We start from the raw sequence: 15,093 nt of genomic DNA on the forward strand, positions 1-15,093 counted from the left end.
AAATAGGAATACACTGCAACCCATAAATGTAAGATGAATCATTGTATATTGGGAAAGGGGACCCTCCCATTACTAATAATTAATAATTATTAACAATAATAATTCTGTATGAATGCATTCCTTAGTGAACTCATTTCTGAGTTCAATAGGGACTGGCATTCATGGGGTTTATGTCTGGGAATGCCTAAAGTTGTCTAAAGACAAGCACAAATAAAATAATTGCACACAGAAAGATATAGGAATGAGAAAAATACTCATATTCTAAATACTGTTTCTACTCTAAATTCTTTCACAAATATAAATAAACTTGCTACTTACCTAAAACAACAGATTAGTTGCCTCCAAACCAACTGTTACTCATGGCAGTCATGCGATCATAGAAAGAAGCAGATTTCAAAACAGTACTAGGGCTGCTAGTAACAGCAAGATTAGGACTGGAGCTGTGGGTAGATTTCAGTGGGGATTCCTGAGTTAGCATTCCCAGGAAAGGAAGGTTATTACTATAACAGGTTGGGAAGGCATACATACATTCATAGTGTTATTAAAAATAATGTTGTCTAATGGATAGCATGCAATTTATATGGATATATGATAAAATCTTATTCTCCAGTTACTAAACAGCCAATACAATCATAAAGCATTTGGATGGATATGAAATGGTGTTAAAATAGTGTTATTATAAACAAGCATGAAGGAACTTTGAACAGAATGATTTTTTTATATTTGTAACAGGGACTTTGAAAAACTGCTAAAATTAACACGTGGAATTAAGCTTTTCAAGAAAACATACAACAGTAAAACCTCATTAATTCAAGCAACCAAAATACACCCATTTTAGTCACTTGAACTTTGTGTTCTGTACTTATATTGATAATTTAAACAGCTTCGAAGTATCCATATAAGTACAGAATACATTGGTATTAATTAATCAGGAGAAATTTTTAGTCAGATACTCTTATTAACAACACAGAAAATATTAAGAATTGATAAGGGTTAAATTAAGCATTTTGCAATTCTCATTTAAATAATCTTTTAGTTTTGTTATTTATAATGAAACTAAAAAATTATTAAAGTTTACACAATATTAAGATTGCGAAGTTTTGTTTTTTTCCACTATAGCAGTCATGCACCTTGATGTATACAAGTCACATATAAAGACAAGTTCTGTGTTGTCTACATATAACTGTACATACCTTCTAAAGACAGAGAGTAAACCCAAAGGTCGTGGATTCAAACCCCGCCTCGGGCTTAGATCAGAGTAAAACGCAAAAACTTTGGGAGGTGAATTATGGCCATAGAAGCCGATGCACCAACAACTAACAAAAAAAAAAAAAAAAAAAGACAAGAGTATTATAGAGAGAGTAAAGATAGAGAGTATTTTGAGATATTACTTGTAATCCAAGCAAAAATGGATGACATTTCTCTCTTTCCTGCATTACTGCTTTCAGTAAACTTCATAAATAAGCATGAACTAAGCACTCTTGTTATGCACATCAGTGACCAGTTTGATGTCACTTTAGAACAGCTTTAAAAACAAAAAAAAATTGTCTGATTATAATTGCTAAATTTTACCTTAGTTATGGAATTAAATATATATATTTTTTAATTTATGCATGTAAATTAATCACCAAAGAAAAGATTAACAATGAAAAAGAAAATATTTTGAACTAATGTATATACTAAAATAAAAAAAAAATAAAAAAATGATTTTTAAGAAGTTAGAATTGTCCAATTGGAACATGGAGCTTATATCCTTTGTCTTTTAACTTGGCAAAGTAAAATAAATTTAAATTTCCATCATAATTCAGAACTACTTTCTGTTATTGTTGTTGTTGTTATTTTTAGGAACATTAGCAACTAAGGCCACATTGCTCCGGGGATATGCGGTGGTCATTCCCTGACCTTTCCACATCCTCCATATGTGGTGGCTCACGGGCTCGACTCGTGGTCTAATCAAGAAGTGTGTGCTATGCACTGCTGCTCCTACCCACCTGGCTACGGAGGCGCCATGAGGATAGGATTATGGTATAGGTCAAATGACTATATAATGAAGTATATCAGGGATCCCCGAACTTTTAGAGAAGCGAGCCACATGTGAATATTTGGAGGGGCCAGAGAAAATTCCTAATTATTGAAAACTACATTCTCTGCATTTAATGTTTACATTCTTAACTTTAATGTTATGCAGAGAAACAAATTTTACACCTGTCAAATTTTATATCGATGGATAAGTAATATAAAACATGCCAGTTTGTTTATATCAAATTTTAATTATTATTTATTGTACTAACACAAAAATACAGCTAGTAATACAACAATGATTGTATTAATGTAATTGTACTCTACAACCACAACATGATTGTGGTTGTAGAGTGCAACTAAGTTTTATAATATTGGGTTTTAAAATACGCATTACAATTATTAAAAAGTCGTGGAAATGCAGGTTAATTTTTGATTTTACATAGTTCATTTTTGAAAAGGTCTGCTTACATATGCATGTACTTCCAAAAATTGAATTAGATTTTTCATTTTTAAATATTGTCTTCAGTGCATCATTAGATTGAAGATCTAGCAGCTCTAATTGTAAATTCTCATCAACATCATTGACGGGTATGTCAAATGGATTATGAAAAAGTTCAAACACCTTTGAATTATTTTTAAAATCAGAAAATCTAAGTGCAAAATTTTCCTGCACCAAACTAATGTTTTGAACAAAATTTTCAGTGGAAAAATTACAAATAATTTATCTAAAAATACATATTTTTTGATAAATTATCACAACATGGAAAATTTGAAAAATTATTCCAAAGTAGTTAACTTTTAAATAATTCCAGTTTCATTTCAAATGCTTTGACATTATAATATGATTCATTGACAAGTTTGTTTCGTCCTTGTAGTTTCATATTAAGAAAATTCAGGTGTTCACATTTATTTGTTAAAAAGGCAAAGTTCCACACAACCATTTGAGATCTGACAGTTCCGGAACAGGTTTAAATTTTTTGTTCATAAATTGATCTGTTTCGATCCAAAGTTCAAAAAAATTGCTTCAGTGCGTTACTGCGACTCAGCCATCATACTTCAGTTTGGAACAACAAATCACCGTACTCAGCCTCAATAGTTTCAAGAAAACTTTTGAATTTCCGATGATTCAGACGAGTCTTGTGAATAAAATTTATTGTTGATATTACAATTGACATGACTGAATCTATGCCCAAATATTTTCTGCACAAAGACTGCTGTTGAATTATACAATGAAATTGCATTGGTTTTTTAATATTTTTACTCTCAAGATATGAAGCTGACCCATGAACCCAATTTTAGTACCGACCATATTTTTAACACCATCTGTTGTAACTGCTGATAGCAAATCCCAATTCAATTTGAGGCCGTCAATTGGTTCTGACACACCCTCAAAAATATATTTTCACTTGTATCTTTTAAGCTAGTTCTTTCAATGCAACTAGCTCTTCGGTTACTGCAAAAAAATTTTGATTTACACCTCAGATATAAATTAGTAATTGAACTGTATGGCTTGTACCTTCACTCTCATCAGTTGCTATTGAAAAAGTGTGAATTCACAAACTTGTTGATTTTGAACATCAGCTCCTAAATCTTCAATTCAATGCAGATGCAAAATTCATTACTTTCTCAGGACATACTTCTGCAATTGCAGAAGTATCTCCTGATTTGGGAGGCTCAAAAACTAGCTCTAACTACAGATAAATTTTGATGAGTTAAAAGTTCTAATCTTCTGTTGTTGACTTTGAAAAGTTTGAGTTAGTTCTTCACACTTTAGTACTGTTCAAACTTTAGATCTAAGTGGATGGGAAATTAACTAATGAAACTAGAAAAATGAATGGCACGATTACAAATTATACCAGAGGATACCAACATACAGTGTGTACAAACTAGTCTTCAATTAAGTCACAAAGAAGGTTAAGAAAAACACTAGTAGAAGAAAAGGGATGAGTCACATAGGTACATAAATGACATAACTATTAATGATTGATTCTGTTCTGGTTGCTGACAAACCGAATAAATATTTTAAACATTCACACCTGAGCATACCATAAGAGAAACTGTTGATGCTTAAAGTAAATAAAGCACCCGGGAATGATGGAATTTATCAAATTATATTAAAAGAAGCAGCAAAAGAGATGAGCAAACCTTTAGCCATAATTATGAGAGCATCCTGGAATCTAAGGGAGGTCCCTATGAATTGGAGATGCGCAAGTATTTTCTCTATTTATGAAGTTGTGGGGGAGGGAGAAGAGATCAAAGGGAGAAGTGTGTAAGTAGAGACCTGAAAGCTTGACGTGGGACTAATCTTTTGTTCAGAAAATATAATGGAGTCAGTGAGGAAAGAAGTAACGTAAGATCATCTTGACAGGAATGCAGCATAGAATAGTTAAGAGAAGGTCTTGTTAGACCAGCGTAATTGGCTAGAACAATGTAGTAATACATCGTTCTAGCATTTTTAGCAGTTCTAGTTTTTTGTATCCAGCTGGATGCAAAAAACTGTTTTGACATAATGTACTTACATTTCAGCAAAACTTTTGATAGTATTCCACATGAAACATGGTTATATAAATTAGAGCAGTGTGGCACTAAGGGCAGTGGATAAAGGAATGGGTGAGCGGGAAAGGATAGAGAGCATTCATTAATCGGCACTACTCATCCTAGTGGAGTCTGAATGAACTGAATGAACCCTGAGTCTCTCAGAGTTCATTCAGCACCGGGTCCTTTACTTTTCCAGCATTCTTCAACGATATTCGTGAGGACACATCAACTTTAATCTCAATGTTTTCAGATGATACGACAGTTGGCAGCGTAGTTGATAGAGATCAGAGTATGTATGATGCTGTAACAAGGCCTATAAAATTAGACAGATGAGTTGATGAATGGCATATACATACCTTGCATTCTCTTGGATATGTATAACTAGTGCCTTCTTCAGGGTGTTTTTCTAGGCCTCTGGAAGATGGACTCTTGAAGTTATTGCACAAACCTGGGAAGAAACTTGATGCCACTAGGGCTTGTAGGCCAATTTTCTTGTTAACAAATTTGGGAAAAATATTTGAAAGATTATTGAACTTCCGATTACATAATTTGATGATTTCACAGGGATGCTCTCTGCCATGTCAATATGGATTTCAAAAAAATAAGTCAGCTGAAGATGCTATTAATGACTTTGTCATATTGCAAGCAATCACCTAGTAAATATGTACTTAGTATATTTATAGATTTTGAAGGTGTGTTTGATTGTGTCTGGCATGAGAGCATACTTATGTCATTAAGGTTGCATTGTCCTATTTTATTGTACAGGGTATTTCAAAATTATTTGCAGGATATGAAAATTACACTAAAATCTCAACATTTGCAATTGACAAATTAATTAATAGAGGCTGTCCCCAGGGGGTCTGTGCTAGGATCATCTTGACTAGGTTCTGTATTTTGGAATTTAGTATTAAATCAATGGTTGGAGCAAGACATTCCATATGTTCGCAAGGTAGCATTTACAGATGGTCTTGTTCTGTGTGTCCCTGGGAAACCTAGGAGGTAACTTTTCAACTCCGCTATCATTCGTAACTTTCCCGCCTTTGTGATACGATAGTTATATACCGTACTAGATAGCGTTAGTTGAACTTCGTTAGCAGTTAAATTGTACGTTTAAATAAATACATATATGACTTAGATTACAAATGTAATATAATTAATTATATGTAACATAATTAATAACATAATTAATTAATAAATTAATAGAATCATGACTCAGACCAGAGCAGCAAAGCAAAAGGCTCAAGCTAATGGAAGTGCTGTGGCTCAGAGCAGAACTGAGGGGGGCAGTTGTCCTCTGACTCACAGCCTTATAAAATGCACTGTTTGCTTGATGTTTGCAGAGCAATCGGGTACGGGACATGATACTGCCAAGGGGGATGTCTTTGTGTGTGCGCGATGCAAGGAGTGTATCGATATCAGGCAACAACTCGGCGTTCTTGTGGGCCTATATGAGAGCTTGAAGGACAGGGTGGATGCCCTCGAAGAAACTAAATTGAGGGGCCCATCAAGCTCTCAGCTGCCCACATCAACGCCAGAGCTTGAACTTGGGCATCGCGTGACACAGAGACAACTCCCAAGGCAGAATGCGCTGGTCCCGAAGGAACTAGTAGTTGTTGGTGACTCTATTGTCAGGGAAACGGGGAACATGCTTTGTAAAAAAGATAGGTGGAACAGGACCAGGGTATGTCTGCCAGGGGCAAAGGTTGATGACGTTGTAGAGCGAATATCATCTTTTAAGGGCACAAAAGGTGATATAGTTGTACACGTTAGCACTAATAATATTAAGAGTAGGAGACCGGCAGAATTACTTAACAAGTACAGGTCACTGTTGAACAAAAGCCGAGAATTAGGGTTGAATGTGAAAGTGTCTGCAATTCTGCCCAGACACGATAGGAGGGAGTATATGATGAGAGCGTTGTCGAGCAATTCAGCCCTGGAAAGATTGTGCAAGGCTCAAGGGGTAGAATTTTTTTCAGCCTGGACTGTACTTGTTAACAGGAGAGATTGCTTCTACAGGGATGGGATATACTTAAATAGAAAGGGTGCAAGAATATTTGCTGATGCTATCGAGGCAGTGTTAGGTGGGTCGGAAAACTGCTAGCTTGGGGGGAGACAAAGACCAATAGATTGACAGTAGCCACTGGCAGAGGTGAAAGAGATTCTTGCACTGCTTCTATTAGAATGAGCAGAAGCCTGAAAAACAAGATGAATGGTATTTCACAGACTGCTGGGAGCCATTGCGGTACAAGTAAACACATGGGTTGTGTTAGGGTAGCTAAGAATAGAAACAGGTGCAGGTATACTTGCGTGTACACCAATGCTAGGAGTTTAGTAAATAAATTTGATGAATTTGAGGTATTGCTCAAAACATCGAAGGCAGATATTGTTGGGATATCAGAGACGTGGTGTCACACAGATATAAGGGATGCAGAACTGCAATTTGGGGAGTACAACGTCTACAGAAAGGATAGACAGGATAGGGAGGGGTTATGCTATTAGTTAAGAAACACATAAAAACCAAGGAAGTGAAGCCAGTCGACATCGCTGGACAGTGCAGTGTCGAGTCAGTTTGGTGTGACATAAGCATTGGGAGATCAAAATTGAGAGTAGGAGTGTGCTATAGGCCTAATGACTCTGATGAGTATAATAAGGAACTGTACAGGGAAATAGAGTGGGCCAGTAAATCAGAGAGTCTTATAATGGGAGATTTTAATTTCCCAGATATTGACTGGAATTTGGGGGCTGGTCACTCACACACTAGCAGGGCTTTTGTGGATTTATTGGATGATTGTTTTCTACAACAGCATGTTCGGGAGGCAACTAGAGGGAGTAATACTCTTGATTTGATTATCAGCAATGTTTCTTCATGCATTAAGAATCTGCAGATAAATGAACCACTAGGTGGCAGTGATCACAGTGTGCTGAAGTGGGATTTACTCAAAGAGGTAACTACCATTAGGGGTAAAGGGAAGGGTTATTGCTTCTGTAAAGGCGACTACGATGGACTGAGACAGTATTTAAATTCTATACAGTGGGACCAACTGATGATGTTACCAACAGCAAATTCAAAATGGGAAGCATTCAAAGAACTTATCTTGGAAGCTACTAGGCTTTACATACCAACTAAGAAATATTGTTCAAGGTTTAGGCCAAAATGGATGTCAGATGAACTAATGAGGCATATGGCAGAGAAGAAAAATGCATGGGATTCTTACAAATTAACACATGACACAGAAGCCTATGATAGATACAAGTTGATATGCAACCAAGTTACAAAGGAGGTTAGGCAGTCGAAGGCAGATTACGAGAAATCCTTGGCAAGGGATGCAAAGAAAAACAGCAAAGAGTTCTTTACTTATGTAAACTCTAGAAGGAAGGGGATGAATCAGATTGGTCCACTTGATAATCCTGCTCAGGTAGCTAACAAACTAAATGAATATTTTGCATTGACATTCACACATGAGGAGTTATTCAGCAAGGGGAATGCCAGAGGTGTATTCAACTCTAGCAGTAAGCTACAGAATCTTGAAATAACTGGGAGTAAAGTGGAGGAGAAACTGTTGAAGATAAACACAAGAAAGGCACCCGGGATGGATGGGATCTATCCAGTTATATTAAAGGAGGCAGCAAAGGAAGTAAGCAAACCCTTAGCCATAATTATGAGAGCTTCCTTGGACTCAGGGGAGGTACCCATAGACTGGAAATGTGCAAATTTGACCCCAATTCACAAAGGAGGATCAAAGGCTGACACAAGTAATTATAGACCTGTGAGCTTAACTTCTGTTCCACGAAAATTAATGGAGGCACTGGTTAAAGAAGCACTGCAGGATCATTTAGACAAGACTTCAGTTATAGCTCAGACACAGCATGGTTTTGTTAAGGGGAAGTCTTGCCTGACCAACTTGATTGGATACTATGATGCAGTCACAAAAGAACTGGATGCAGGGAATAACTTTGATATTATGTACTTGGATCTTAGAAAGGCTTTTGATACTGTTGCACATGGAAGACTGCTACACAAATTGGAGCAGTGTGACATTGGAGGCAAATTGCTGCTATGGATAAAGGGGTGGTTGAGGAGGAGAAGACAGAGAGTGGTAATCAATGGACACTGCTCATCGTGGACTAATGTTATTAGTGGAGTCCCTCAGGGCTCAGTGTTGGGTCCATTATTGTTTTCTGTATTTATAAATGATATTGGTGATGGTATATCAAGCTTAATGTCCAAGTTTGCAGACGATACAAAGGTTGGCAGGGTTGTCAAGGACACTACTGACACTATGCTGCTGCAACAGGATCTGGAAAGGTTAAGCAGATGGGCTGAGAGGTGGCAAATGAAGTTTAACATTGACAAATGTAAAGTACTACACATGGGAAACAGCAATCCCAGAGCAACGTATCAACTCTGTGGTACTACACTGACAGTGGTAGAGAATGAAAGGGACTTGGGGGTGGTTGTGCAGGCAAATATGAAGTTCTCTGAGCAGTGCAGATGGGCTGCAAGAGTAGCTCATGGAGTATTGTCAATGATATACAGGAATTTTTCCAGCAGGGATAAGGAGGTGATTATTCCATTGTATAAGGCGATGGTCAGGCCACACCTAGAGTACTGTATACAGGTCTGGAGGCCTCATTTCAAGAAGGATGTAGAGCTGCTGGAATGAGTACAGAGAAGGGCAACAAGATTAGTGAATGGAACAAAGGGGTGCTCTTACGAAGAAAGGCTTAAGTTTTGCAAATTACAGTGTCTGGAGACTAGGCACCAGCGAGGTGATCTGATAGAGGTGTATAAAGCCTTGAATGGTTTAAGCATGCTCAGTGCTGATGGGATTCTTCCTCTAGCTCAGAAAAATCACCTGAGAGGGCATAAATTCAAATTGAGGAAAGACAGATGTAGGATAGACGTGCGGAAATTTGCCTTTAGCCAGCGGGTGGTTGGTTGGTGGAACAGACTTCCATCCCTTGTGGTGGAGGTTGATAGCCTAAATAAGTTTAAGGCTCAGCTGGACAGGTATTTTGAATGAACAGAGGGGTGAAGTGGAAGTGGGGTTTTTTTTTTTTTTTGGCTGATGCTGCATAAGCTTGCTTTCTTGCATCAAATGCCTCTACTAATGCTAACTTGAATTTAGAGCTGATATTATATTAAGAAGTTTGCAATCATGGGCTAATAACAACAAGTTAAGGGACAAATGATTTTACCCTTTAATGGAGTTGTCTTATTTAATCACTGGATATGGTTCTCTGAATCACAAATTATTTTATTTTGGTCTTGTTAATGAACCAACATGCCAGTGTGGAACGTTCGAGACATGGTATCATGTTCTCTATGACTGTGTATTGTACTTTGAGTTAATTTGATGCAGGTAATTGATAATTTTGAAAGAGTATGTTTGATAATTTTGAGAGCACATATTTACAAAGCCAAGTATCTTATTTAGCCTTGCAAGGGTATATACTGTTAATGTTTTTAAAAGAAGAAAATCCAATTTAGCTATGATTTCTATATCTAGATCGTAAATTGTTTTGATAGATTGGTATTTTAACTGTACTTTTTTTTTTTTTTTTTTGCTGGCCATGCTACTTGTTGTGGATTTTTTTATCTGCTTATTTATTATTATTATTATTATTTTTAATATTTTTATTTCTTATTTTTTTATTTTTAAGCTGGAAACTTAAATTTCTGGCTTAAAAATAAAAAAATATTTTAAAGTCATTCTACTTTGTTGGTATGGCCTGGTGTGGGATGATTTTTATTTATTGTTATTATTTTTTTTTGCCCTTTATTTTTTATTTATTCTTATTTTATTTTTTAAAATTAATTAATTTAATTATTATTATTATTTTTTGCTGGCACTTGGGTCTGGGCAGCCCAAGTGCAGGATGCTGGCACCGACCTGTATTGCACTACTATCCCTGCACCCACCCTTCAAGGTGGGTGCGGGGATACTAGTGTTTTCACATACACAGGTAGTTGAATCTAGTGGCAGGCACCAAGCAGCAGTTGCCCAGGTGTTGACTCCCTGGTGGCTATGGGATCTGAATCAACACACACACACACATTTGCTACACCAACATGTAACCCCAGGGGCTCACATCTAGTGAGTATGGGCTTGGCACACCCAGGGTCCTGAGCTGGATATCATCATTCTTCTCTTTCTTGGTGATTCCCGTCTAATTTTGACACACACACACACACACACACACTCTCTCTCTCTCTCTCTCTCTCTCTCTCTCTCTCTCTCTCTCTCTCTCTCTCTCTCTCTCTCTCGGTTGCTGGGAACTGTTTTTTTTTTTTTTTTTCCCCCTGGTGCAGCATAAGCCTCAGGCTTCCTTGCATCATATGGATATTAATAATAATAATAATAATAATAATATTCAGGCCCTTTTACATAGTTTGTAAATAAGATAGTATCACAGGTGGAGATGGACATTAGTCTAGGAGTCACTCGACCATAATTATACATATACATATGCATTGAAAAATTGCAAGGTATTGTATGGAAAGTAATCACAAAATAACATAACAATTGAGTGATACCACACTCAAGGTAGTGGAGAAAGAAAAGACCCGAGAGGGGATAACTGTATAGTCTGATATGAAATTTTCTGACAGTGCAGACAGGCTGATAGGACATCTCATGAGGTTCTGATCCAATTATAAACAGTAGGGACAAGCAAAATATACATTTAATTGCACACACAACCAAGTTAAATTTCATAACTGTAATCAAGTGTACAATTTTAAAGCTCTATCCACACCCTCGGTATTCTTTCTTCCCTGCCCTAAAGTAACATCAAATTGGTCATCAGTACATGCTCTGGCCAGCTTATGTAGCTGCAATTAGCAAGAATAGTTTAGTACTATATTATGAAGTTTACTCAATGTGTGGCAGTGCAAAAGGCGAAAAATGTCATCTTTTTGTAAGCAAATAATATCACAAAATATGGGTACTCTCTCTTTAGAAGTACGTATATTTATACATAACACAGTGCTTGTTTTAATGTTCAACTCACGTTGGTTTCATGGTACAACAGCAACTAAAGGCCAAAGAAAGGTAGAATGTAACAAGGGCTATTAAAGGCCAGATATATGCATTATGTAGGATTCAGCATTAAATTCGATTATAGCATTGTATCTTTTTTAGGAAAGTGAAAACTCCATTGATCTGTCATTTAAAATTAATTTCAAAGTAGGAGTGATTTGGGCTGCATACCTTAATAAGAAGGTTTTCCACACACTATTATAGAGAGGACATTCATCTATGACATGCTGGATTGTGAGTCGAGTATGACAGTTTGGATGGGGGCATTTTAATCAGAGAGAGAGAGAGAGAGAGAGAAAACATGAAACTGAGTAAGGCAGTTTGAGGCAAGTTGTATGACTATTATGGTGGCAATAACTTTGTTATCATGAGCAAGGAAAACAATTTCATGTACCTCATTGTGGATTCCTTAAGAAGAATTGTTAATTTTTAGAAAATTGCTCATTTCAAGTCCTCCAATGAAAATGCATTGATTACTCTATCTATATCATTCTCTCTCTCTCTCTCTCAAAATGAGAATGCACATGTGGTTATTTGATGCATAGCACATGCACTGGGAAATCACTTTATGGGGAAGAGGACCAGGGTATGTCTGCCAGGGGCAAAAGTTGATGACGTAGAGCAGATATCATCATTTAAGACTGATCGCATTAAGTGTAGGAGATTTGCTGATTTAATTAACAAGTACAGGTCAATGTTAAAAAAAAGTCACAAGTTAAGAGTTAAATTTGAAAAGTGTCTGCAATTTTATCCAGACACAATAGGAGGGCGTATATGATGAGAGCCTTGTCAATCAATTCGGCCCTGGAGAGATTGTGCAAGGCTCATGGCATAGAATTTTTCTCAGCATGGTCTTTGCTTGTTAACAGAATAGACTGTTTCTACAGGGATGGGATACACTTAAACAGAAGGGGTGCAAGAATATTTGCTGATGTTATTGAGGCAATGTTAGGTGGGTCAGAAAACTGCTAGCTTGCGGCATTCACAAACTAATAGATTAACAGTAGCCACAGGCAGAGATGGAAGTAATTCTTGCACTGCTTCTACTGTAATGAGAAGCAGCCTGGAAAGCAAGTTGCTGGGGATTTCAGGAACTGCTGAGAGTCACTGTGAAACAAGTAAATACATGGGCTGTGTTACGGTAACTAAGAGTAAAAACAGGTGCATGTATACTTGCATGTGCACCAATGTACTTGCTGGTCAAGACATCAAAAGCTGATGTTGGTTGGGATATCAGAGACATTGCGTCACACAGAGCTAAGGAATGCAGAATTGGAATTTGGGGAGTACAATGTGTACAGAAAGGATAGACAGGATAGAAAGGAAAGAGGGGTTATGCTGTTAGTTAACAAACATAAAATCTAAGGAAGTGCATCCAGTTGATCTAGATGGACAGTGCAATGTTGAGTCAGTTTGGTGTGACATAAGCATTGGGAAAACCAAGTTGAGAGTAGGAGTGTTTTATAAGCCTAATGAATCTGATGAGTACAATGAACAGGGTCAGTAAATCAGAATGTCTTATAATAGGGGATTTTAACTTTCCAGATACTGACTGGAATTTTTGGGTTGGTCACTTGAAAACTAGCAAGAATTTTGTGGATTTATTGGATGATTATTTTCTACAGTAGCATGTTCAACAGGCAATTAGAAGCAGTAATAGTCTCTATCTGATTATCAGAAATGATTATACATGCATTAAGAATTTACAGATAAAGGAATCACTAGGTGGCAGTGATCACAGTGTGTTGATGATTTACTCAAAGATGCAACTACCATCAGAGGTAAAGGGAAGGGTTTTTGCTTTCGTAAAGGTCTCAGGGATTTTTTAAATTCAATACACAGTGGGACCAACTGATGATGTTACCAACAGCAAATTCTAAATGGGAAGCACTCAAGAAATTAATCTTGGAAGCTACAAGGCTTTTCATACCAACTAAGAAATACTGCTCAAGGTTTAGGCTCAAATGGATGTCAGATGAACTAATTTCATCTGATATCCATTTGGTTTGACTGATGATCCTGCTCAGATAGCTGCCAAACTGAATGAGTATTTTGCATCTACATTCAAATGAGGTATTCTGTAGCGAAGTGGAGAACAGAAGCTTATTAAACTCTAACAGGGAGCTAAATGATTTTGTAGTAACTGAGAGTAAAGTGGAGGAGAAATTGATGAAATTGAACATAAGAAAGGCGCCTGGGATGGATGGGATCTATTCAGTTAAGGAGGCGACAAAGGAAGTAAGCAAACCCTTAGTCCAACAATGATCTCATAATTATGAGATCATTGTTGGACTGGGGGGGGGAGGTCCCTACGGACTGGGGATGTGCACATGTATCTCCAATTCAAAAAGGGGGGAGCAAAGGGTGACAAGTAATTACAGACCTTTTACTTTTACAGTAATTACTGTTAGTTTAACTTCTGTTCTGGGGAAAATAATGGAGTCACTGGTTAAAGGATTGCTGGATCATCTAGACAAGACTGCAGTAATAATTCAGAAACAGCATGGGTTTGTTAAGGAAAAGTCTTGCCTGGCCAATGTGATTGGATACTATGATGTGGTTACAATATTAGTAAAATAATAAGAGGAGTTTACCTCAATATAGTGCGTAGAACACTTCCGTATGATACCCTCCAGAAATTAAAACGGAAAAAACGAAAAAAATCGACAACTTACCGGTACATTAGAGTAAAATATAAATAATTAAATAATACACAATTCAAATCAATTTAAAACAATTAAAAATCAAATTAACCCAATTAAAAGAATCTAATGAAAATATTCAAAACGATTTTCCTTCCTTCCTTGCTGATGTGGTTACAAAGAAACTGGATGCAAACAATAATTTTGATATCATATACTTGGATTTAAGGAAAGCTTTTGAAGAATACTGTACAAATTGGAGCAACATGGCATTAATAGCAAGTTTCTACAATGAATAAAAGGATGGTTGAGTGGGAGAAGATAGAGTGGTAATTAGTGGACACTGCTCTTTGTGGACTAATGTTATTAGTGGAGTCCCCCAGGGTTCAGTCCGGTGTTGTTTTCTCTATTTATCAATGATAATGATGAAGGTATGTCAAGCTTAATGTTGATGTTTGCAAATGATACAAAGGTTGGCAGGGTATACTACTGCAACAGGATCTAAAAAAGTTGGGCAGATGGGTTGAAAAGTGGCAACTGAAGTTTAACATTGACAAAAGCAAAGTGCTGCATATGGGTAGCAGTAACCTCAGAGAAATGTACCAACTGTGTGGTGTTACACTCAGGGTATCAGAGAATGAAAGAAACTTGGGGGTAATTGTGTAGTCAGATATGAAGTTTTCTGAGCAGTGCAGCCAGGCTGCCAGAGCAGGTCATGGGGGGGGGGTCATGTCAATGATATACAGCATGGGTGTCCAGCAAGTCGATTGTGGCTTTAATTTCGGTTGTTCATGACGAAATTTAAATATATAACAAAAATAGATTAGCCAAAATCTAAATGTTATTAT

The 15,093-nt window shown here is 36.8% G+C and overlaps 1 protein-coding gene across 3 annotated transcripts in view; it reads right to left on the minus strand.

Moving 5' to 3' along the window:
• Nucleotides 1-324: 324 nt before the first annotated feature.
• Cog1 (conserved oligomeric Golgi complex subunit 1) overlaps nucleotides 325-15,093 on the minus strand; it is a 546,651-nt gene continuing 531,882 nt past the window's right edge. For all 3 annotated transcript variants that reach the window (XM_090377929.1, XM_090377930.1, XM_090377928.1), the window contains one exon: nucleotides 325-466. In XM_090377929.1, coding sequence (XP_090234055.1) covers nucleotides 332-466 — 135 coding nt within the window. In that variant the 3' untranslated portion in view covers nucleotides 325-331. The remainder of the gene's footprint in view (nucleotides 467-15,093) is intronic.

Source organism: Mastigoproctus giganteus, chromosome 7 (assembly GCF_048544385.1).
Source record: "Mastigoproctus giganteus isolate SK-2022 chromosome 7, ASM4854438v1, whole genome shotgun sequence".
In the NCBI taxonomy this organism is placed as follows: Eukaryota; Metazoa; Arthropoda; class Arachnida; order Uropygi; family Thelyphonidae; genus Mastigoproctus; species Mastigoproctus giganteus.